The sequence below is a fragment of the Mya arenaria genome, chromosome 14 (assembly GCF_026914265.1).
Source record: "Mya arenaria isolate MELC-2E11 chromosome 14, ASM2691426v1".
Classification (NCBI taxonomy): domain Eukaryota; kingdom Metazoa; phylum Mollusca; class Bivalvia; order Myida; family Myidae; genus Mya; species Mya arenaria.
The window spans coordinates 35,918,082-35,944,566 of NC_069135.1; the positions used below are offsets into that span (position 1 = coordinate 35,918,082).

A 26,485-nucleotide genomic window follows, 5' to 3' on the forward strand; every position below is an offset into this window, starting at 1 on the left:
AGCAATCATTATGAAATAAGCTTAATCATTAAGAATTTCAATTTCGCGGGTGTTTAAAGGTCCGCCTACTGCGATACACACTCCCTGCGTCAGGTTTTGCGTTGACAATGTGCCAGCCAATGAACTTGTATTCTATGTCAGTTAGAAGACGTGAATTAAATCGCTATGCTCGCTCCGCCCATTCTTAATCATAAAGTTATCCATTCATATCATCTTACTATTACGTAGAATACGCTTGAAGAAATAATTCCACAGAATCCAGCGAATAATGATAATATAGAAAGTATCTAATTTAATAGTATGCTGCTCATTTTAGAGAGCTGCAAGCTGGTTTGTTCAGAATAAGTGGACAGCGTCTACTAGTAGAGAAAAAATGCTAGTATATATATATGTGTAAATGTTTGCAACGTATTGTTCATCTTATTGTGTTCGGTTGATAACTCTGACATTGTACAGGTTTTTCCGCAGTATTCCCTTTCATGTCAGAATAAAAAAAATAAAACGGCTTCGTGATATCTGGCTGAAGATTTTTGTTTGTTCCCCAGGTAGTGAAATAGGTTTCTTTGATGTCTAACATTGGCCAGAAAATCCTCATCGCATAACAAATTAGAAGATGAAAATGTTGATGCTGATGGTGTTTTTTTTATTGTGCTTGAGGATCAACAGCACTGGCTTCAAGATTGTCAGCATCGAGGCATTCGCCTTATTCCAGAAGACCAGAATGCTTTGCGACAAAAGTGACTTCCGGTTTAAAAAAAAATGATGTTTCAGTATCAGCACCGTCTGCTTGTTGTTTTTCATTTTCGGTCCAGCTTCATCAGGGTCAAAATTTTCAAGGGTGTGTTCAACCGGATAACTGTATGGTTCTTTACTCTTTTTGTTTAGAATGTGATCTTTAAACAACATCAAATCGTTTTTGAAATGAGTTCTGAAACATTAGTTCCTCTTCAGATTTCCAGGGCAAGTTTTAAATCAGAAGCAAATGGAAACAATCTTCGTCATGCTGTTTTCAGATGTTATGGTATCTTATATGGGATGAGGACGTTTTGGAAATGACACCCTTGTTTTTATTTACGTAATATATTTTTAATGGTGTGTCAGATTCGACTTCTGGTCTATTTTTTCTACTTTTCGAGGTGTCTAAACCTATTTCAAAATTGAAAACAATCTAGGTAATCAAATGGTTTCCATGCAGTTCGGTCTGTTTGCATATTTATCATGAATGCTAGGTAGGAATATGTCTGTTTTATTATCCTCCATTTCTTGTATAACTTGTTTGGATAAAAAATATTGGCTCTTTTTAAGGGATTTTTGTCTGAATGAATTGTACGTCAACATTGGATTTTCTCAATAATGGCAGAAAAAGAATCCTCAAAACTACTTCATGTTCAGAGACTTCACAAAACTTTATAAAATTGTGAGCTATGCCACTGATTGTCTGTCGAACTGGCTTACCGACAGCCTCATCGTCCTTTCCGGCTTGTCCCTCTAGATTTCATTGTGGTATTAAAAATATGATGTAAAATATGCGGTGCAAGCGCATCTGTTTGTGGTAAATGGAGTGCCACAGTTGCTTTTTATGGCTTGTAATATCGTTCTGTTGTAGTTATTGACCATCAATTCTTGTGGTGATCTTTTCAATACAACATAAGTTCTTCCCTAGGCAACTTGTAAGGCAGACACATTTTCATTTTTGGATACTCTAACCTTCAGGAATACTTGTATAGCATCTAATGTTATCTATTCACCTAATTCAGTACCAGGGTTGTGCACTTTTTGAAGAACTGCACTTGCATGTGATTTTAGAGGACTGCTAATTTCTTCTTCATGAACTCTTCGACCAATGTCTGAGGTAATGGTTCTTTAGGGTTTGAAAATCTGCAAGTTTAATGTTTGTCTTTTCTTGCACATTCTGGTATGAACTTGGTGTTGCACTCAATTAAACAGCTCTTCATCTTCTTCTGGGTCTGCATTTTACATGTATTCCATGCTGAGAAAAGTTGTGACCAATTTTCTTGGAGATTGGATCTACACTGATGAATTTGAGATAGGAAAAAGAAACTTTACCACAATTGTGTCCATATTTTTAACAAGAGTAACAGTTCTTGTGCACTGCACTTGCCCTCAATAAGATCTATGTACATATGAAGTTTCAAGTTGATACCACTAATAGTTTAGGAGATATACCCCGGACAAGCGAAAATGGGACGCGGACGCCGCCGCCGCCGACAAAAGTAACCCCTATATGTCGTCTTTTCAGGCGACACAACCAGAGATGACCCTTTTCATTGGTCTTTAATATCATGCTGACAAATACTCTGACCAAGTTTCATGGAGATCAGATAAAAACTGTTGTATTAATGACATGGAAAACACTTTAAAGCAATATTGGTTAGCGCCCAAACCTGCCCGAATTCGCAAATCTACAAACCAGATTTTTTCTATTAAAAATGCAGCTAAAACAACTCTAATAACTAAGACTAAACCTATAACCAATACTAAATTGAAAATGGTTAAAGAACAATGAAAGTCATCAGTAATTTATTAAGCTTTATTTGAATAAATCTAAATATTCGGAATAAATCATTTGTATTCAGTTTTATAAAAGGATGTTCCACATTTTATTTGCTAAAAAATATTTATTTTGAAAAAGATCAACTATAAAATATGCCCCGTAAAATTTATCATCTTCTCGACTACGGGCAGAGATCGTAACACAACATAAATGCAACATGCCTGTCAAAAGGCAGCTGTTTCAACGTAACAACAGGCCCCAATTTCTCGAAAGTTCTCAAGTCTTAAGTAGGTTACTTAAACAAGTAAAAAAATATCCTTAAATTGGATTTTGATAAATGAAAAATGGTTTATTGTGAAAATAATAAAGATAATTCTTATATAAAGTATAAAGACTCTTAAAGAAGTAAATATTACGCAAATTATTTAAAGACAAAAAAGTAAGCTCAGCTTAATCCTGTTATAAGGGACTTAAGAAGTTTTGAGAAATTGGGGCCTGATTAACAAGTACATGAAGTTAAACATACAACATGACATTATAATGGTCAGCTATTCTGTGTGATTATCAAGTACATGTACATTTTATTTCAACTTGATAGAAAATAGCAAAGAAGCACTTTAACAAAGACATATTTTAGAACTAACTGACAAGTATCAAGTCATTTCTGGAAAATATAAAGAATTCCTTAAGAAATTAATAAGAGATTAGTTTCTATTTTATATTTCAACTAATAAGTCATTACATATTATGTTACAAGCTATAATAAGCTACTTTAGCCAGCCAGTTAAGCTTAAGAAGTTTAAAGAAAATGAGTCCAGGGCCAGCACAATGTGATTTATAGAGCTATATTACACTACACACCAGAAACAAACAAACAAAGTTTATGGTATTGCACTTTCACCATTTTTTTCTCAATGTAGTGCCTAGATAACAAATGGAGACCATATCTGTATTATATATTGTCTATAATTTGTTGATGTTTCTAAGCTTTTTTCAATTTTTTTATTAATTCTCTTGTTTAATTATCAAAATTGGCGCCATCTTTGCAGCATAAGACTTAAATACTAAAATCTTAACATTAACTGTTTAAAAATAAGACACACAATATGCAACTATGAACATAAAAATGAAAGACAACTTAACAATTTATCACACATACATGACAATAATAATACAAGTGTTATTTAAATGGGAACTCATCCACCCATACTAAATTCTTTTTACAAATTTAATCTTAGTTATTTATTTTTTTAAATGACAAAATAAAAATGTGGATTCCTTATTTTAGACAATTGATAAAATTTTGGGTTATTCATATTACGTATTAAGTATTTTGATCTGATAACAATACTTTCACTAATGTAATTAAGTTTTAATTGAATACACATATCATTTGCTACAATTATTAAGTTTAAAATATTTTTGTTAAATTAAATTAAATAATCTTCGGTTTTAACAACTATTTTGATCTGATTACAATAGTTTTACTAATGTTATTAAGTTTAAATTGAATACACCTATCATTTGCTACAATTATAAAGCATAAAATAAATTTGTTAAATTAAATAATCTTGATTTGCATGAAAAGAAGAAGAAAGCGATACATTAAAAATGATTAAGTAAACCTCCACCGAATAAAAATGCATTCAAATATTTAAGAAAATAAAATGTAAAAAGTTTTTTGTAAAAACTTGTCCTATTTTTTCAGCATGCATGTAAGAATTTGGGAAAGGATTTATGGCTAAGTTAACTATTGAAAAACATAGATTACTAAACCACATTTCATTGCCAGCATATGAAGTGTATTTTAAGCACCAACTTTAATATTTCAAAATAAACTCTTAATAACTAGAAACCAATTTTCATAACGCAATAACATATTAAAGGGACTAGACACCAGATGGTCCCAAAATCAGCAAATACAGTATTTCCTCTTTTTTTCCCTGCAATAGTATCATCTGGTGTCTACTCCCTTTAAATTTCCTAACCAGTCCAATGTCGCTGCTCAACAATAACATCACAGCTTTAATAGAACAAATATCACAAAAGATACCTATACAACAAGACAATAACAACCACCAAATGATATTGATAACATAATGATACATCCATTGAAGAGAGATAAAAATGATTGTTTCCAACCAGTTGTCATGGTTACGAAAACATTCTACTACAGTAAGAGACATTGATCTTGAACTCTGTATATTCCATCCTGTAATTAACATGACACTGAATGGAAGCCTCGCTTGACCATTTCATTTGTCAGGGGTGCTTAACATAATCTTTGGATTGTACAATTATGTTTATTAACAAGATAAAATTCCTTTATCGGTCAATTAAATGATTGAGTGCCAAATAGAGTCATTTGAATAAAATACTTTTCCCACCACCTGATACCACAATAAAATTGAGAAAATGTATGATTTTGTTTCGTTTTTTGTCTTTTATGTGTAACAAGAGCACCACAAATGGGGCTAACGCTCATCTTTTTTTTTATTCAATTAAGGGGCAAAAATGTGGTATCATTAAGTCAGAGATATGTGACCCATATTTTAACTATTAACACATATATTAACGTTTTTTAGGTATGACAAGGTTCCTGTTTTTGCACAATTTTGCTGCTGCTGACAACAAGGCTTTTGACAATATCTTGTCTTTATTTTTTGAAAAACAGATCACTTTCAGAACAAAATTAAACTTCTAATGTCTGGTCACTGTAAAAAAAAGCTTTCTTTTATTTTCTAACCACTTAATTCTGTATTGAAAAAATAAGGAGATTAAATAAAAATGAGGATTTGTTTTAATTCCTTACCACTTCTTTCTATAATGAAAAAAACAAGAAGATTAAAAAAAATTAGGATTTTTTAAATTCCTAACAACTTAATTACATAATAAAAAAAGATTACATAATGACCACTGGGTAGGCTAAAAAAATATTGCAGGTCATAGGCTTTTACGTGAGTCAGGAAGATGTGACATTTCTTATTTCACTTTAATCATTTGATTTAATTCAAGGAAATAACAAATGCTGTTATAAAATATGAAAATTTCTATTAATAGTGTCATGTTTTCCGCATTCCTTTTTGAGATGTTCAAGCCGTGAGGAGCGTGCTCTGGAGCGAGGAGTAGGTACAGTTGGATCGCTGGCAGATTGGGTCACGAGAGAAGAATCGCTCAAACTGAAGGGGCTTGCGACAAAACTCGCATGACTTTGGGCAGACGTTGTTATGAAGATCGAGGCCATTTTTGTTCCAAACTTGCACGAGGCGGTCCACTAGATCGTCCATCATTTCAGTGGTGTGGTGGGGGGTGGGAGCGATACGGAGTCGCTCCTGACCCAGGGCCACTGTTGGGGCATTTATGGCCTGAATATAGATCTGGTGGTCCGTCAGGAGGTCATTGCTCAGTTTGGTTGCCAGGGCAGCATCTCCTACCTGTAATATGATATAAGTAAAATTAAATCCTTATTGGTATAACCAATATTTAAAAGAAAAAAAAAAATTCTTTATACATTGTCACAAGATAAACAAATCATAATATAAAGAAACATAATTCTTCATTAAGTTTCAAATAATTTTAATCTTTACAAATTATCTCTCACTGTAAGCCATAAATCAACATAATGTCCATAGAAAAATAAAATATTGAGCTAGGCGAATTTTCATGTCATAATAACTATTAAGCAGATAAAAAATTAAAACCTTATTAGATGCTTTAATAAGCTTAACTCCACACAAACAATAGATAGAAAGAAGAAGGGATTAACAATGATAGCCAAATGCATTTATTTCATAGCGACTTCTTTTATGTACAGTCGAAACTCGATGGCTCGATATTCTAGGGACCGGCCAAAATACTTCGAGCCTCGAGAATATCGAACCAAGCGGGATTGCTTACAGAATGTTATTTTTTTATTCGTTACTAAAAGTATTGTTTACGTCGTTTGTTATTGGCTACGCCATCTCCGCAAGAGAAGCGAAGAGTAGCTAGTGGAAATTATTACAATCGTTAAGTTCGTAGCATGACTTATTCGATACTTATAAAATATATTTTGATTTTTTTTTAAATTATTATAAAAATACATTAATGCGAAAACAACAAACAAGCAATTTTAAACACTGTGTAACACAACTATAGCTCATAAGGTATATCAAAATGCATAGAAATTTATAGATGGAAAACAATTAGAGACAAAACTTAAAGTGATGGCATGTTAAATCAACCTGTTTAACCATTTAAATTTGATAATAATTATAATACCAGTTAAGCAATTTTAATCGATTAGAGCCTTGTGCTAAATGAAGCCAAGCAAACAAATTAAGGTGTGAGATTCTTAACTGAACCCGCGCTAATGACATTGAATAAGCATACAAAACAAAGTGTGAAATTCTAACTTGGGACCGCAAAAATGACTTCGAGCGTGGAGAAATATCGACCCTCAAGATATCGAGCCATCCGATCGAATTTTATATGAACAAAGAGTAAAAAAAAATCGGTCCTTTTAATCTGGTTCGAGCCAACAAGGATATCGAGCCATGAGATATCGAGCCAACGGGTTTCGACTGTATGTAGCCAGTATTATATGTCCACATTATTGCAATAAATCCTGGATATTGAACTTCAAAAGTGTCTAAAAAATGTCTTAACAATGTCTGCTACATGATCGCCATGGCACTTACATGTACGGGAATGATGTGGCTTGGGCAGTGCAGGGCAGGTATCCCAACCTCCACTAGTCTCTCCCGGAGGTAGCGAACCGCCTCCTGGTGACGGAACCGCAGCTGTCGACCTTCGTCACTTCGCAACACCTGTAGAGGGAAAATCATCATAAAATAGTTCTATACTTACTAAATAATGCATTTATGGAAAAAATATATTAATTACTGATAAAAAGATTGTAACAGTGAATTTAATAGCTGGAAACGCACAAATATTAAATGACTGGTGGGTCCTAAAAGATTTACAGTGATCAACTATTGTCTCACAAGTATCGCCTTATAGAAATACTGTGATTTCTGTACATTTCTTTCAAATTAAACACAGTATCATTTGTTTTCCATATTTATTTATCATTTTTGGTAAATTAAAACAATTGTATTAATGGTGGAACATGTACATCTTATTTGGGAGTAAGAGTGCATCTTTTTAAATGATGTTGATCAATTTCCAACATGTTCATCACTCATTTATAATAGAAGTCCATGTGAGCATTGTACAGGCTTCTAACATGCAACTTAATTAACTGTAACATGCAGAGGAATCTGATATATATTAACACCAGTATCACCAACTATCACCTTATATTTAATCATTACCTTAATAGAAGCCAGTGATCCCGCAAGAGTGGTGGGGGGCAGGGACGTGGTGAAGATGAACCCGGCCGCGTAGCTCCGTATCATATCCACTGTACTTGCGGAGCCAGCGATGTACCCTCCTATATTGCCAAATGCCTTGCCTGAAATAAGATTGGATTGCGATCACTTTATACCAATTGAAGAAGATACCATATAAATACATATAATGTTGCTGTATTCAGATTGAATCGCAGAGATAAAATAAGTTCTAGTAAAAGTTTGTGGTCACCAAGTCGGACAAGTGGGTTCCCCGGGTACTCCAGTCTCGCCCACAACCCACATGACCATATTCTCGTGTAACATTGTGCCAACAAGAGTGATTAATATTATGTTGTTATTACTTGTTTCATAATCATTGTAAAATAACGAAAGTTTAAACTAAAGTTATAGTAATCTCCTCATGTTTGACAAATTCTTGGGAAGTAGTAACTGCATAAGTCATTTATTTTAAAGATTAATATATTGAGCTACTAAGATTAATCAATTGAGCTAATCTCACATACCTAGTGTTCCAGTGATGATGTCCAACTTGTCCATACACCCGTCCCTCTCCCCGACCCCAGCTCCGTTCCGCCCGTACAACCCGACAGCATGAACCTCGTCCACAAATGTCAAAGCACCATACTTGTGTGACACAGCACATAGCTCCGTCAGAGGACATACAGCACCTGAGGATGTAAAATATAGGTTATTAACAAAATTCCATAAGGCCAAAAAAATGCTTTGATTAGGTTTACATCTTTTTCGGAAACAGGTAGGGTAGGTAGAATTTTTATTTTCTTATTAGGCTTTACATAAGAACGTTAGTTCCATCATTGGAAATTGGTGTAAACATTCTGTATTAAGCATTTAAGGTTTAAACTACATATTAAAACACACTTAATATATAAAAAAAAATTACCGACCACCTATTTCGTAGGTAGGGTTGGGCAACCCGAACCAAATTTTGTTGTTTTTCTGGGCCTAAGCAAAAATCAGTTTTTCTGATTTTCTGTTACTCTATTAATCTTTTATGATATTCATCAACATTAAACATGAACTGATTATGTTAATAAATTTCTTTTTTTCACAATATCATTTTGTTATTTTAGAAAATATCCATTATTCTGTTAAAGACATTGTTAATTTTGAAAAATGCTGGATTTCTTACAGCAGGTCATCTTGGATGCTTAGCAATAGTATAAAAATTCAGGCTTGTTCATCCAAAAGTCACATTAAAATGACTGCCTGACATTTATGTTTGTTTTTTGAACTCACCATCCATTGAATGGACTGTCTCAAAGGCCACAATCTTGGGCACGGAGGGGTCGATCTCACTGAGCAACTTCTCCAGATGTTCCGGGTCATTATGTCTGAAGATATGCTTCGGTGCCCCGCTCGTACGTATACCATGGATCATAGAGGCATGGTTACCTTGGTCCGAGAATATGTGCACACCTGGAATAGAAATTGAAACCTATAAGTTACTACTATTTCTGTTAAGGATGATTTAAAGTTTGTCTAATGGAATCTCTACCTTGGGTGCAATTTCTAGCACATCGGATAGGCATTTCCGTTGAATTCAGCTGTGCTGGAAAACTCTATTTGGCATCCCCCATTCTTGAAGAATAATGGGCAATGACACAATTCTTTTTTTTTCTTTTATTATACAACTTATCTAAGACTAACTATGATAGAATTTCCATAAACATTACTTTTACATAAAATAAAGCTTTAAAAATAGAACAAAATAACCCTAAATTATTTTATATTAAAGTGACTCTATCACAAATGCACTGAGTAAGAAATTCTGCACATCATTGCTCTCGCTTTTTGGTGAAATGTACAAAAATTCAGTTTTCTATGTCAATTTTTTCCACAAAAAAAGTCATTTAAGGTATGCTAAAAAAATAAATCTTGTGTGTCCAGTCCGGATTGAAAAATCTGACCCTTGGGCACACAGCGTAGCTGATAACTTGGCAAGCCAGGTTACCTGGCAACTCAGAGACTTGGCAACTCAGGTGCCTTGGGGTTGGTTGTTCTATCCAGACAGAAGCACATGACAGATATTATAAGTATCAATGTCTAGACCGTATATCATTATATCACATCAAAGTCGAAAAAGATTTTAAATGAAAAAAGACATTTTTCATACTTCCTTAGCATTGTAAGTCCTACAAAACTACAGCCATTGCTTTAAAAAAATAAGCAAACCATAGATTTTAATTCACCAAGCTAGTATAGAAAAGCAAAATGTAGAGCATAGGTACATGTTTGTTCCCTGCCCAAGGCAAAGGAAGCACTCAATATATCAACCACTCTAATTGTGATCTAACATGCAAGATGAAATGTAGCTGAAACTGTTCACCAAGAACATTATGGTTAATGACACTTAAAATCAAAGGATGCAATTAGCTGAAATGTCGCATTACTTTAAATGTGTTTGACAAATATCAACTGCTTGGCTCATAAAATAGCCACTGAACATGAAAGGAAAAAATAACCCGAGAGAGCCTTTTGAAAAGCCTTATAGTTGCTTAACGCAATATAACACGCTTACAGAACGTGCTAATATTTACAACAAAGAGAACCACAAGCTGATGCCGATGCTTGTCTGTTTTTCTCAGTTAATCAGGGGGCATAACTCACAAGTATTTAAGAACGGAGTGATGAAATTTATTACAAATATAAACATCGTTTCTGTGAACAAGTTGAGCCGGACACACTGACAGACAGAAAAACAGTTACTCCCATTATAAAAATATACCCACTAATGCCTTACCATCCCTAACAGACCCTAACCATCAAGCACTATCTAACAAATTCATCTTCAATAAGGAATGAAGGAATTAGTACCCAATATATACCCATTTGTGTGTGCTGACAGACGGACGGATGAACAGTGCAATTTTAATATGCCCACCTTCAAGGACATAAAACAAGAGCCGTCGTAAGACAGCGCGCTCGACTTCGCCGCTTTGACTTAGAATACAATAACGATGTAATAATACCAAGTTTGGTCTCTTTATGTCAAACCTAACTAAAATTATTCGATACATAAGGTGACTTTGATGCTGCCCTCCCACCAGCCCGCCCAAAATATGACGCAAGTCATTCAAATAACTTGATTTCCCGTTATGAAAATCTGGTTAAGAATATACAAATATGCCTTTCAAAGGAAAAAAAAATAAATTCAAGGGCCATAATTTGTGTGTGAAGTATTAAGTCAATTGAATGTAGGGTATTGGACTTAGGAGTGAAAATCCCAACTTGCCCTAAAACTTTAACCGGACGCCGACGCTGGGGCGAGTAGTATAGCCCACCTATTCTTCGAATAGTCGAGGTAAAAATAGATAACACATTCAAATTTCATGCATTTAAAGGAAACCCTGTCTGCAAACCTTACCAGGAATGGACTTGCCGAGGGTGTACAGTGTAGAGTCATTGGCCACAAAACAAGACGTGAACACCAGGGCGGCATCTTTCTTGTGGAGGGAGGCAATTTCGCTTTCCAATTCTTCATGCAAGGGAGAATTCCCGGAGATGTTCCTCGTTCCACCAGCACCAGCCCCATGCTCCAGTAAGGCATTGCTAAAAGTGGAGATGGATAACAATTATAATGATTAAAGATACACTTTGCTATGCAGATTCAAAAGTAGTGCATAACATTTAAGAGTTTGACGAAAGCTGATAGCTTAGAAAATCACTATCACATCTGTTTCCTGGGCAGGAACCAGTACTGTGTCTTTTTTTCTGGCCATGAGAAAGTACCCCTGGTGAGGATCGATCCTACAACCTCTTGGGTGAGAGGCGGACACCTATACCATTAGACCACTCTCACCCCAACATAGCTGGTAAATGAGCCAGGTCAAGTTATTCTGTACACATTCAGACCTTCATAATTCTATTCATTTAAAGAACAATGGTACTTTTTTTTCTTCTAAGTCAAGGATTTCGGCACTTGGCCCAAAATGACAAGATGTGATAAAATGTTTGTGGTTATAAGTATGAATCCTTAACACATACTGGACAGCCTCAGTGACCTTGGGATGCCAGCTCATGCCAAGATAGTCGTTACTGCACCAAACGCTGATGTCCTTCCGGGCTCCGCTAAACTCCTCCGCATACGGAAACTTGGGGCCCTTTCGCTGAACTTTTTTAAACACACGGTACGAGTGATCACGCTTTTTCCTGTCAATCTGTGTGTTGAAGAACTTGTCATAGTTGAACAGCTGGCTTGTATCTGGAATTGAAAACAATGGAATGCTAAATATGAAATCTTTGAAAGTACTTAAAAGCATGTAATAAATATATTCTAATTTATTCTAGGACGTTTACAGTAATGTGATCATTTTGTTCACTTTTAAACTTGTAGGCATGCAGTTTCATGAGGATATATAAAATAATTTCTGAATAACTTTACAATCTGATCTGCTTTATTTAAAATTACTTTGGACAAGACTACAATGTTGCAACTGCCTTCTGAATAGTCTCCAGGATTTTAGCCTATTCTATTTCACTTTAATTAGCCTCTATATATGATCATACAATTAGTAAATTGATGCAATTCAACATCATACGATTGAAAGAATAAAGTAGATCTCAGGCTACCTGGAAACTTAACCTAATACAGATTAAAGCTATAAAGTAGATTTCAGGCTACCTTGCAACCTAGCCTCATACAGATTGAAGCTATAAAGTAGACTTCAGGCTACCTAGCAATCTAACTTCATACAGATTGAAGCTATAAAGTAGATTTCAGGCTACCTGGAAACTTAACCTCATACAGATTAAAGCTATAAAGTAGACTTCAGGCTACCTAGCAACCTAACTTCATACAGATTGAAGCTATAAAGTAGACTTCAGGCTACCTTGCAACCTAGCCTCATACAGATTGAAGCTATAAAGTAGACTTCAGGCTACCTAGCAACCTAGCCTCATACAGATTGAAGCTATAAAGTAGACTTCAGGCTACCTAGCAACCTAGCCTCATACAGATTGAAGCTATAAAGTAGACTTCAGGCTACCTAGCAACCTAGCCTCATACAGATTGAAGCAATAAAGTAGACTTCAGGCTACCTAGCAACCTAGCCTCATACAGATTGAAGCTATAAAGTAGACTTCAGGCTACCTTGCAACTTAACCTCATATGGTTTGAAGCAATAAAGTAGACTTCAGGCTACCTAGCAACTTAACCTCATACAGATTGAAGCAATAAAGTAGACTTCAGGCTACATGGCAACCTAACCTCATACAGATTGAAGCCATAAAGTAGATTTCAGGCTACCTGAAGGTCCTCTGGGTAAACGCTCTGTTTCCTTCCCTTCTTTCCCAGGTAGCTCGGGCTTTAGGCCCGGCATAGGAGCCGCCTCTGACTTTGCCTGTCCCCTCTCTGCCTCAACATTTTCCAATACAGGAGAGACCTTCATAAACTGCTTCAGGGCCTCTTGTGCCCTCTGTGTGGGCCTTATTTCCTTCTTGGCTGGTGCCTCGGGATTTTCTATCTCTGCAATCTTGTCTGCGATGAAAACAGTTATATTTAACATCTATTGTTCCAATATTGATTTTTTTGATTCTTCAGATATTAATGGCTATAGTTCAGTGGTTCAAATTTTGAACAAGCATACATGACCTGCACATGTAAATATTTGCAAGCCTTGTAACATTAATACGTGTTACAAATTTTTAAGCCAAGGAGTTATAAGAACTCAGGAAAGTCTAATTTTCAGGACTGCCATAATAATAACTTTATCTTGAGTGTTTTAAAGGGACTAGTTTAGGAATTAATGTCAGCAACAATGTTTTAAAACCTTGATGAAATTTTATTATTTCACTCACTCTTATGACCGTACAATGCATCTCAAAGCCCGTACGAAAGGTTACAACAAAATATAGCATTTTCTGCCATGTTTAAAAATCTATCAATTTGCTAGTAAGTTTTTGTGTGATTATTTTATATTTCTGGCCCTTTAATTGTAAACGAGTCACTTTAAACAAGCAAATATAATACTAAGGTCTCTTACCACTGATTGGCTGGACTGTTTCCAAGTTGAGGGAGCTTTGTTCAGCCTTCACAGCCCCTGCCATGAATGGACACTTCTTCACATCAGAGCTAAATGTAGCTGTAAAATATAAAACATTGCTGTTTTTACATGTTAATTATATCGAACTATATCATTTGGTTAGTTGAATGATATATTTGTAGCTTGACAGAATCAATATCATGCGTAGATATATTACATTTTGATCATAATTATTCATTCCTATCTAAACACTTTTGTGGGCACCATGTCGGACATGTGGGTTTCCTCAGGGTCCTCCGGTTTCCCCCACAGCACAAGACCACACTCTGGTGCAACATCAAGCCAATGAGAGTGATTAATATAAGTTGCACAGCTTGTTTCACAATCATTGTAAAATTGAAAACTGTTTAAAGTTTAAACTAACTCCTTCAATGGAAATTATAAGCCTCCCACCTTGTGCCTCATTGAGATCAGCCAGCTGGGCAGTGGACATCATCCGGGTCATTATCGGGCAGCTGCCCACATGATTGGTCAGCAAGCTCCGGGCATTCTGGGATATCTGGTTCACGCTTACGCGTGTCAGGAATGGACAACGTAACGCCTTCATTACAGACCTGTAAGAGAAGAGTATATAAGTATATAATGTGCAAATATTATTTTTTTTATAGGTTTTAAGATGGGTATATACTAGCGAAAAAACAACAAGAAATTGTGCACAAAAATAATGTGAAGTTGTGGTGATGATGGTATGATGTTTATCTCAATCAATATGACAAATAAGAATAACTGTGATAAGAGAGATGTATACATTCTCAAAACATAATTATGAGAATTTTGAGAAGTAAGAACCAGTTTAATCATGTATGCATAGTTTCTGCATCCGGCTTGTTAAATTGACAAAATTAGATTTTATTTCCAAATATTAATAATTTCTTATAACTTGAATATCTTCCTACAACAACAGCTCTTCATTTCCTATTTGTGATTTCTAATTTAGATTTTATATTTCTGTGAAGGTGATATTAAAGCTGTTTTAAAACCCATTTTTTTATTAAAACTACATGGCAATTGATATTACTGGTATGTATTATTTCTAAATAATAAAGGCTTCATGAAAGACCATGAAAGGCAAATATTTTCTACAAAACAAAGGCATTTCCATATTCCTGGCCTTTAAATCTACATGTAAACCCTCATGGATTGACAGTTTTGACATTAAAAAAAAAAAATGTCTCAGAATCAGCTTATTTTGGTATTAATGCCTTTAATTAAGTCATCCAAGATTGTCACAAAAACATTGGAACAGATGACTCAGTTGTTTGAAAAACTGCCGAAAATTTCATTTTTCATCAAGCGTTAGTAACACATCAATTTTCGAACATAAACATGGAAAGTATCGATCTGATATTTTGTCAGCAGACTTAAGTCACTGGTTTTCACACACTTACACAACAATGGCTCATTTTAAGACATTTTTTAAGCCATCAAACGGTCAATATGTGAGAGTGCAGCTTTAATAACCAACACTATGTATCGATTAACTCATTTACCTTACATGTCCTATTAAATACATCTTTAGCTCAATCAAGTATCTATTAAAAAAAAATTATTTTTTTAACTATTAATTGGAGAATTTCACAAGCTCAAAGTCTCTACTTTGAGGCCCCTCTGTTTGAGGTTTAATAATTTATGAAACATTTTACTTACCATTTTATAGTTAATATTCAAGAAATTCCAGTCAAAATTTCCAGAAATGTAAACAGTACTATATTTATAATATGATTGATACTTCATATGATTAGTTATTTACAAAACTTATATGTACTTTAAAGTTATCTTCATCAGATGGACATCTACTCACTTAACTTAAGTACTCCAAAACAGTATGAATCAATTAATGACATCAATAGCACAACTTTCCCAACCACATTATTCCATGAAAATGACCTGGTGGAAATTCATATTTCATACAATGTACTTTAATATTTACTGCAATTGGAAGAGCTTTAATTAATAAGTAATTTTACAAAGAAGTTTCATTTACCTTCGACAGCTGGTTATCAGTTGTGCAAAAAAATGTCTTCCTTGTTTTTAAACTGTGTTCTACATTTTGACCCTAAAACATCGTATCAGTTATCCTTCAATGCCATTGGTATACGATGTTAAATAACTCTCTAAAAACGTGATCTATCTGCATGCAGACGGGTTAAATTTAGCAAACATTTCGCAATGAAATCAAGCACAAAATCAATAGTTTAACAAACTGGTCAAATATCAAATTAATCATTGTATTTTGCTAACAGCATACATACAGCTTAGTATTTTACTAACAGCAACAGTTTACTAACAGCATACATATGATACCATTCTTATTCTTTTTTTACTCATATGGTAAGTTCATTTGGAAGTTATAGAAACTCCTTGACACACTGGCAGCTAGTTCACCCAAGTTGTATTTACTCTCGAATTATCAAATCAAGGTTCATTGACACATTTGAAATGTGTAGGGTTTTAGCCTGGATTTAAAAAAGGACAGGGTGCTGCATAAAAAGGACAGGGTGATGTATAAAACGGACAGGGTGCTGCAGAAAAAGGACAGGGTGCTGCAGGTAAAAAGGGCACATTGATTGTATCAGGCTGTAAAGAACTTGAACGTTATTAATTTGGCAGAAAATGTTAGAAATTAATTATGTTTAATTGAAGTAAAAATAAGTTTCAACTGCCAGATATGGTATGTAAAGTGTGAATGTAATACCGTATTAATCTTTTGATGTGATTTAAACAATACAAATAAAATATTTTATTTACAGTCTGGAACATTTCTTTTCATGAAGGCAGAAGAGAGCCCATGCTGGTCTCCATGAGGGTGAAAGGTTGCTACTGAAAAAGGACAGGGTTCAGCACCCTTCCATAACTCTTCAGCTAAAACCTTCTAATGGGTATTAAAGGTATTAGAGATGAAGCTGATGATGTGTCAATCCCATTGATTGGACAACATAAAGTGATTTTTTTATCAGCCTGTTATTCATGTTTCATTATATGCTTTGATTAACAATTTTCAAAAAGACACTTTATTCCTACATTATTCATTTACGCAGCTCCGGTTGCTTGTTTTATCATGGTGTACAATGGGAATCAAACAAGCATCCGGTCACACTTGCATGTTTGTTTAAAACAGCATCACTTTTTTGCCAGTGAACATATGTATATCTTTCTATGGTTGGTCACATGACAACCTTTAGACCAATGAATAAAGGTCAAATATATCATGCATATGTATCAGTAAATGACAACAAAACAACATAAAATTACATCCTTTAGACTTTATTGTTTTTCAGAAAATTTTAAACCACAGAAAGTTCCCCAACATTTTAACTGACGCATTGGATTGGAATACAAATGACTACATTCATTTCTTAATTATCTATATAATTACAAGTACAAAGTACTTAAGTCTACTTATATAAAAACAAAATCAGCTTATTATTATTTCCTGATATTTTTCTACTCTTAGGTTATATTCGGCAGCTGTTTTAATAACTTACCGAGAACACTGCGTATAAGTCTCAGACACACTGGACAAAAAACACAAAAATTAAAACTGTCTTGAATTTACTGCTTATTAATTTTAAAACCTTACAATAAACAGAAGCAAGCTGAGCTGAATGTACAGAACTGGTAAACTTCAACTGAACTCTCTGAAAATCTACTCCTAATTTAAGAAAAGGATTGAGAAGTATAAAACGTGACTTCTTCTGTATGGTACAATGATCTTTTATGGTTATATCCGGGTTTAACGAAAACATTGTAAGTTATACATGAACAGTTTTAAAACTTGATATATAATCATAATGATAAGATTTTGACATGAAAGATATCAATAAAACCAATGATAGTATAATCACCTACGTCATTGTAAGAGTTGAATGCAGATTTCCAAGTAAGTATTGTTATAATTATCAACTGATCCCTATTCGGTTACAATATCACTTAACATATGTTGTATTTCACATATGAGAAAAAAAACCCTCTATATTTTGTCTTAAAAGTTCTCCAGTTTAATATGGTATGAAAAAGAGACGTTTGAGGCTTAAGACCTACCTTATTTTGTAAATGATGGAGATAAGTCAGCCTTAATGAAATTCCTATCACTAAGAAACATCAAATTAGCCACTGGTTGTCAAGTATCACCATTAATGCAGCCATATTAACTATCAGCCTAATGATGACGTTAAGTTTCGACAGATGATTATCCGATGCAGTTAAACTAGCATCATCATTATTGGGAGATTGCGCCGATTGGATTGTCATTTATTGCTGTTTTTGTTACAGTTGATAAACCATTCGTGAGGCAGGCAAATATTATCATTATATATTATACCTCACATAAATTTGTCCCTTCTTTGTATATATAAACTAGATCGGTCCGTATCACTGTATTTTGATGAAGATCCAGTTTAATGACGACAGCAGTCCATATTATATTTTTGGCAGGTCCGGACCTCGCCAAAAATGTAATATGGACTGCTGACGTCATACAATTGGTAAGTGTGGCTTGCTATTTTCACAACGGCGAAAACTTGTCACAAGTAAGCATTATTAGCTTTGTTCAATAAAACACATTTAAATCGCTTTAAAATATTGAAATGTAATGAAAAGTGTTCGGTATAATATAAGAAATATAACACACCACTTCGGGCCATATGACATTATAAGGACAGGTCAGTCAGCCCCCAAAGGTGAATGGACCTCGGCTATCATCTCAGTCCATATACACATTCGGTGGCTGACTGGCCGGTCCTTATAATGTCATATGGCCCTCAGTGGTGTGTTATATTTCTTAAATAATACATTGAAATGTTTTCATATTAAATACTGTATTCTCATTTATTTTTCACAAAGAGCAGAAATCAACGCATACATACAAATTTCCTAAGAATGCATATTAATAGTAATTCTATGCTTTTTCTATCATTTTCACAAACAAACACACCGTAAAGACGGCGATTCCCAAAGCCTTGGTATTATAGTTCTAAAAAAGTCAATAGCATTAGAGATTTAGCTTAACAGTCATGGAAGGGTGCTGAACCCAGTCATTGTTTGGTAGCACCCTTCTCTCCAAATGAAAACCAGCATGGGCACCCTTCTTGCCCAAGAGAATTAAATGCTTAAGATAATCAGCTATTATTTTCTGTTTTTATCAAAACTGATACTATGATTATAAATGTATACAAACAAACTTAACTTATTTTGAAGATGAAACCAAACCTACTTAAACACAATTCCTAACTATTCATATCTAAATTCTACACAGCCTGATACAATGTACCCTTTCCTCCCAGGGCTTCCATTTGGAGTTTAAAACTGGGAGTATGAACTTCCTGACCATCAATATTGGAAGCTTTTCACTGAAATTTAGAAGTTCTTTTTTTCTCCAGTATGTTTTAAATAGTATGTTAAAAATCAAATAATTTGAAGCCATATCTTGCCAAATTCACAGATTTACTTTATCATAATTCATTTTACTTCAAGACTGATTGAAATTGTGAGCATAAAAGTAATATTGACACCAGGTTTTGATATTTTGAACTACCAAGCTTTTGACTTTGAAGTTTCAAGTTTTCTTCAAAATTATGGAAGTTTTTGTACTTCCAAGGAATCAAGTTTGGAAGTTTTTACCCATTTCTAGGGAGTAATATACTGTACTTCCAAACTTCCTTTAACAGAAGCACAGCCTCCCTAAAAGAGCCCTGTCCCTCTTTTGCAACCCACTGCCCATTTTAAAACCTGGCTTAAACCCTAAAAGAGTGGAATACACTTAATCATATTGATAATAGTTTAATGATGAGGCTGAATTATAAACACTGGTGTAGCACTGTGCCACAATATGTTCCAAAATCCCCCAAGCAGTAAAACAATCATTTAAGCATTTTGAAACTTTATAAACAATAACTTACATTGTGTACAAATGTCATCCAACATGCACCGATCTCAAGCACTTATTACCAAACTGATCAAATGACTTATTTTAGTGAGTACTGTCATCACACTTCATGTAAAAGTTTGCTAATTGATAACTTGTCCTTATCTCTACAAGATCACGTTATTTGAACAACCCCGCGGCCGTTACAACACTTATACACATCATAAGTTGATGATTAGATGACACAGGTTGAAAACATGCTAGTTTAACATGTTTGAAATGTTTCATCCGTCAGGTTTCATGTTCAAATTTTTGTCAGCTCAATTCAAGAGGGCTTCAGATCTATATAAGCAGAGACTTACATTTCTGCAGCGTTTATTAGATACCTCATGTGGTTATAAGATGCTTAGCTTGTCTTAAAGATTGAAGTAACATCTTGAGAGAGGCAAAAAGCTATAAGTTCACCAAAGTTGACTTTATAATGTACTTACTGTTTCTGCTGTTTTACTAAGGTAGCTTATTGATGTAATGTTGAGTCTTTCTCCCTCAAATGGTCCAATCTGAAACCAAAAAGACACAAATTGACTGTACTAAGAAACAGGAAACATGTTTTGCAAGCGCGAACTATTTGTTTTATTATTATTCTCATCCCAAACAGCCTCTATCTCACACAACCCCAACCACGAATCAATGTTCAGTACTGACCAAACTTCAGCATCACTGAGAAATGAAGTAAATAAGGAAATAGTGGGTAATACACTTTCATCATCATTTGTCATTAAGTTTGTGACTGTAATACACTTTCATCATCATTCGTCATTAAGTTTGTGACTATCTTTTATGAATTTACAAGGGTTCAAATAATGTCCATAGTCTATACATATTAAACATGGAATTTGCAGGGGTCCATTAATATAAAAAAATTGTTACACATTTAAAACCTTGCATTTGAAGGAGTCCATCTATTGCCAATAATTGAGACACATCAAACTTTATGTTTGAAGGAGTCCATCTAATGCCAATGAGACTCATCAAACCTGAATTTGAAGGGGTCCATCTTATGCTTATAATTGAGTCATATTAAACCTTGCATTTGATGGGGTCCAACTAATGTCAATAATTGAGTCACATCAAACCTTGCGTCTAAAGGGGTGTATCTTATGTCAATAATTGAGTCATATAAAACCTTGCATTTTAGTGTCAATAATTAATATATATATATATTGAACCTAACTAGTTATGTACACGATCTGTCATATTTTTCAAAACAAGAACTCTTCACAGGGAAATTCAAACCTTCTGTTTTTAATTCTGTTTTTTTACAAAGATGAAAAAATACTTCGAACACAGCTTGAAATATCAATAAAAGATGCTGAATCTGAATTGCAGTGTAAATAGATCAACTGGATAGCAACGGCTAGTCAAAGCTATTATGTTCTTGATTTTAAATCCATCATTATTATTGTATTACAACCAACAAGCAAGTCTCTCCATTAGATCAGCAGACCAAATTGATTTATTCATCTAGAAAGCTTCTAACAAAAACAATTGTTTCCATTTAATAATTAACTGGCTTTATATAAAGTGTTTAGTAAAAACAAAAAGACATACAATTTAGGTACCAATTAAAATAAAATCCTTTTATATACGAGGTTGTTTTTTTATTAATAGCTAGGTGGCCACAAAATCTCCAGTCAAAAAGTGCAAACATATTGCTTATATTTATACATAAATCAAATGTATTTTTGTTTTGTTGTGATCATAAAAGGCAAATGCATTAAACACAATATTAAATGCAATAAAAAAAACTGTATTTGCATCAACACATATTATTGTGCCCTTTAAAGTACATTGCCAAAAAAACACCGGTGACAGGTGTAAAGGGGAGCAACTCCTGACCACTGTCCTTTTAAGTATACCTTAGTTACAAATACTTTAATACCAGTGTCTGTAACTAACAGTTTGAGAAAAATGCATAAAACATCAATTTTTCAACTTAAATATAAAAATCTGCGATCTGATCATTTGTCAGCAGTCTTATATCACTGGTTTCCATGCATTTTCGCTAAAATTGGCTCGTTCCAAAACAAAGAAATAAAAGAATGTCAAAACGTTCAATCTGTGGGAGTGAAGCTTTAAAAGGTATTATCTTTTTATCTAGTATTGTTACCTTATTGATAAAGAGGTATTAAAAGTGAAGTTTACATAGAATTCTTTTTGAAGGAATTTATCACATAAATTTTAGACATATAAGTTAAGAACGTTAGTTAAATTATGGTTTTACATAAGATGCATTTATACTGCTATTTATTTGAATTCATTGGCAATAATACTACCATATTTGGTCAATTTATATTTCATTTTCTTTCTATATCGGGTATCAATTACTACACAATTGTGTTTGATAAAACTTAGGAGTGGAATTACAGGTATATCATTACTTAATGGCAGGTGCCTCGTAGTGGTCCAGGATGTACTCCCTCTATATTTAAGATTGTAAATGCTACTTTAGATTAATGTTTTATTTTTTTTAAGTCTGAGTTACAGGTATAATATAAATTATTATATAATGACAGGTGCCTCGTTATGGTCCAGGATGCACTCCCTTTATATTTAAGATTGTGAATGCTACTTTAGATTAATATTTTATTTTTTTTAAGTCTGAGTTAAGCAAATTTTTAATTGTTGTTATAATATTAATTCAATCCAATACCTGCAATCAGATAGAAAAAACAACATATGAATATGGTATCCCAGAGACTAACATATTTTTTGCTGGATTAGAATTTTTCTACCTTCAGGGCTGATGCAAATGGAGTACATGAAAAATTAACGGTGTGTAACTTCAAGTGAGTGAATTTTCGGAGAAACATGACATATTGCTTAAATCAATTGGATTTGAAATGAATTTAAAGGAATTGTATTGTTCTCATGTACGAAAAACCCTAAGAGTGATTATATTTCCAGTCTAAAGTTTGCCTATTTACATTAAAATGTACCATGAAATTAATTAGCTGTCTGTAACTTAATGCCATAGAAACATAGTCACACAGAAAATTCACAGTTGCTCATTGTCAAAGAAAGAAAACATTCTTAGGAGAAACATGACATTCCTTTTTTATTGCTTTAATCAATTATATTGAAAATGAATTTAAAGGAAAATGTATGGTTGTCATACACTTGAAATGCAAAAATGATAATATTAGCTGTCTCAAGTTTGCATATTTAGATTGAAATGAAATTAATAAGCGCTTATTATCTGTAATGCGACAGATATTCTGGCTTTCATGGATGACTCTACAAAAAGTTATTCAGGTCCTTCAGGAGCTGCTATATTTATTCATCTTTTTTTAAGAAGGGTGTTTCAAGTCCAAAAGCAACAAATATACTGGAGAACTTATCAGCATAGGTAATTATAGAGATAGAATTTTAAGTCTATCAAAGGCTGAAGAATGGTCTATGCAAATATTATTTAGACTGCCAATCGCAATTCACACAGCTTTCACTACTACCTTAATACCTACAAAAAAAAATTAATCTGTTCTTACCATGAAATGATATTGCTGCAAACCTTGGTCAAGAATTTGATGAAAAAATTGATGGAAGAACAGTTAAATGACTAATGAAATACAAAGATTAGGAAGAGAAATGAAACAGACAAATCTGTTTAAATAAATGACATGTCATTTATACCTGGAAAAACGGTTTGTGTCGATGAAAACATCAGTAAAAAATACAATATAATCAATCGATTACTAAGCATACATATCCATCTCAAAGAGATCTGGGCCAAAATCACTCTTGAAAATACAGACAACTGCTGGGACACATTCAATGTTCCAGAAACATCAGAACATTACACTTTCCATTGTGTACTCAGCCACAAGAAATGGAAAACAAATGCCTAGTGACAAAATACTCTGTTGGCAAAACACCTCTTGTTAAGTTATCACAATAGGAGTAGTGGTTAGTCTAAAATAATAGACGTGTTAAACGAGATTCTTCCAATCCCTAACGTCTAAACGGGAATGTGCAAAAAACGGGGGTGTTTTAAAAATATTGAAATTGTTTTAAGTGAAGTATTTTATGGTTGAAATTGATCATAAAGAGTTATATTCATATTGTACCATGTAAGTGAAATGTTATTTTGCACTAAACAAGCATTTAATTAGGGATTATTCTAGAGCGGAATAGCGGGGCGCTCCGCCCTGCCCTATTTCCGGTCCCCCACGCTGCCCCTATTCCTACCTAATTAGCGCCACGGTGTTTTAATCCCATCAACTGCCTTGTTTGACACTCGATAATCAGCAATTATGCACAGCATGTGTCTGTCACTGGCTTGTTTACAACTAGCGCGTGTAAAAAATCGATACACACAGCACGCTATATGCTTCAAGCGCGGTTCCCGGTGTTAATGCTGTACTAATAGCGTATAGCGGTATAAGTTTGAACAACATGTCGGCATATATTGTTTGATGCCGTAGACAGAATTAAGAAGTTAGGAAAGTAATTATCGAAGCGGTATTTAATGATAGAGCTGGGGAGAGATGAAATAGATTTATAATGAGGTTAAATAACGATAATTAGACCGAATTACCTCGGCTACTTTTTAATGTTTAAAATTACTTGAACTCGCTAAAAGACGAAAATGGAGTTCAGAGAAAAGGTAAGGAAAAGGTAAGAAAATGTGAATTACTGTCCCATATATTCGATTTAAGTCTGATAGATAACACTACTTGTACGTAATATGATATTAAGTTCTAGTGATGCCTTCCTCTAAACGGAAGCTTGTGCAAAAAGATCGTGAGCTACCTAAAATAGCTAGGAATAATCGTTCGATTTCGGACTTTGTGAAAATGTGAACAATGTAGACTATGTTTTTCATAATTTTTAGTACATGTCTCAGTCAGTACAATTATTTCCCATATTTTCACATAAAACACTACAGGCATGAATATTATGGGAATATGTGTGAAAGAATGGTACTGGCTGATGATTTGATAGCCAATAGATTGTCTTTTGATTAATGTTTTGAGGATTAATGCATCTACATGAATAAAATTCTTAATTATCAACAATTGCTTGTCAAGTTGTGTTTTGCTACTTTGATTTCTTGCCATTATTTTAAAATGAGCATGTGGACATAACACTTAATATGTTTAACACTAAACACATGTTGTATTTCTTAAACACTCTAACGACCGGCTGCCGCTACATATGCTACCCTGCCCTGATTTTGGTGCACCCTGCCCTTTTTTTGGCCCCCCCTGCCCCTTTTTGGTCTCTAGAATAATCCCTAATTTAATGCATTAAAACAAGTTGTTTACCTTTCCAATAAAACGAAAGTTGACTGACACAGCCAACAATTATGCGAAGGGGAACAACTCGATACAATCGTAATAGCTCGGCCTCCTCCGAGAAAGCTTCGAGATAGACCTCGTTATACAATCGTAACAACTCGGCCATGGCCGAAATGTTCCGAGCGATTTAAAACTGTGCCCTAAAGCCTTGCAGGTGCCCTTCATGTATATATCGTTATGTTTTGACAGAATGAAATGAAAAAAAGCCGTCAAACTCATAATTATAAGTTGGATATTTATTTTTTGTGTACGGAACTAATATAAAATAACATTATCTGGTAATATTTCTTGTTTTTATGATATTTTATAGACGCTATATGCTTTAACCCGGAATCCTGATCGGAACAACTACCCACTTGATACTAAACAATTTGTAAGTGAAGGATTTGCCATATCAAATATCTAAAAAAAATCCGTCAACGTTCAATTATTTGGACTAGAGTAGTGGTGGAACTGGATGACATTTGAACTGAAGCAGTGCAAGAGCTGTGGTCTTCATTGTGTGATTTTTGATGCATAACAAACTTGCTGTTATAAAAACATGCAGTAAAAAAGTTTCATTACATGAGAAAACAGCACTGAGAGGACGACCATCAGGCATCACCACAATTCACAAAAATTATAGATATTTTTTTACCAAGATTCCTTTAAATTGAAATGATTAACCCAATCATTGACGTTTTCAACACTGATTACCATAAGATTGTGTTGATAAATTAATTACATAAGATTTTGTATGTTGCATAACCATTCCGGATAAGACAAATCTTTCGGATAAGACATTCATAATCTTACGTCTACGAACGGTAGACATGACTCATCATTCAATTGTAAAAGAAGAAAAAACGACGTTTATGGTTTATATTAACAAAAATTCCATGTCTTTCGACAAACTTTGAAACATACACTTGAAAAAGCGAAGAGTTCACCTTTGATTGATTGATTTGTTGTTGTCGTCTTAAAGTTATTTATAACCGTGAAAATTGCGTTTAAACAAGAAAAGAAAAGGTTACGAGTCACTAATTTGAAGGCAATATGAATATTTAACGCCAACGTTATTCTATATAAGTAATTGTGACATTCCCTTGATTTGGCGATTTTCTTAATGTTTTAATGCAATGCATGAGTTTATATGCACCAGGTACATCTTCGTTTTGAAGAACTGTGTATTATATATTGATTGCTTCCAATCACAGAATACAAATGGCCCATGAAAACTGTCCAGTCTGAAAAAGTTAATTCTGATATCACTGTTTACATTCATGCAAAGAGTTTCTGATATCTAATTCCCTACTTCAATACAAACATAAATAGGAAGAATAAAATCGTGT

At 33.9% G+C, this 26,485-nt stretch overlaps 1 protein-coding gene across 9 annotated transcripts; it reads right to left on the bottom strand.

Moving 5' to 3' along the window:
* Positions 1-2,524: 2,524 nt before the first annotated feature.
* LOC128217637 (5-aminolevulinate synthase, erythroid-specific, mitochondrial-like) lies at positions 2,525-26,138 on the bottom strand. Of its 9 annotated transcripts, none has more exons than XM_052924906.1 (12): positions 26,084-26,138; positions 20,286-20,354; positions 14,325-14,485; positions 13,872-13,970; positions 13,136-13,366; positions 11,875-12,091; positions 11,255-11,439; positions 9,127-9,306; positions 8,373-8,537; positions 7,831-7,970; positions 7,195-7,323; positions 2,525-5,949 (listed from the first exon to the last, which is right to left on the bottom strand). In XM_052924906.1, the coding sequence occupies exons 3-12, from the start codon at positions 14,476-14,478 to the stop codon at positions 5,608-5,610; spliced, it is 1,842 nt and encodes a 613-aa protein (XP_052780866.1). In that variant the 5' UTR covers positions 14,479-14,485; positions 20,286-20,354; positions 26,084-26,138; the 3' UTR covers positions 2,525-5,607. The 9 variants fall into 9 exon arrangements, with proteins under 9 accessions (XP_052780866.1, XP_052780867.1, XP_052780864.1 ...); XM_052924907.1 differs by having other exon boundaries at positions 26,061-26,110; XM_052924904.1 differs by lacking the exons at positions 20,286-20,354; positions 26,084-26,138 and adding an exon at positions 19,829-19,945.
* Between the last annotated feature and the right edge of the window lie 347 nt (positions 26,139-26,485).

Excerpts from the sequence above, each read along its gene's own strand:
- LOC128217637 (XM_052924903.1), bottom strand. The coding sequence starts at position 15,444 with ATGTATTTAATAGGACATGTAAG. Across the intron at positions 14,486-15,421 it reads TATTTAATAGGACATGTAAG|GTCTGTAATGAAGGCGTTAC; the intron begins GTAAATGAGTTA and ends CTTCTCTTACAG. Across the intron at positions 8,538-9,126 it reads GACAGTCCATTCAATGGATG|GTGCTGTATGTCCTCTGACG; the intron begins GTGAGTTCAAAA and ends TTACATCCTCAG.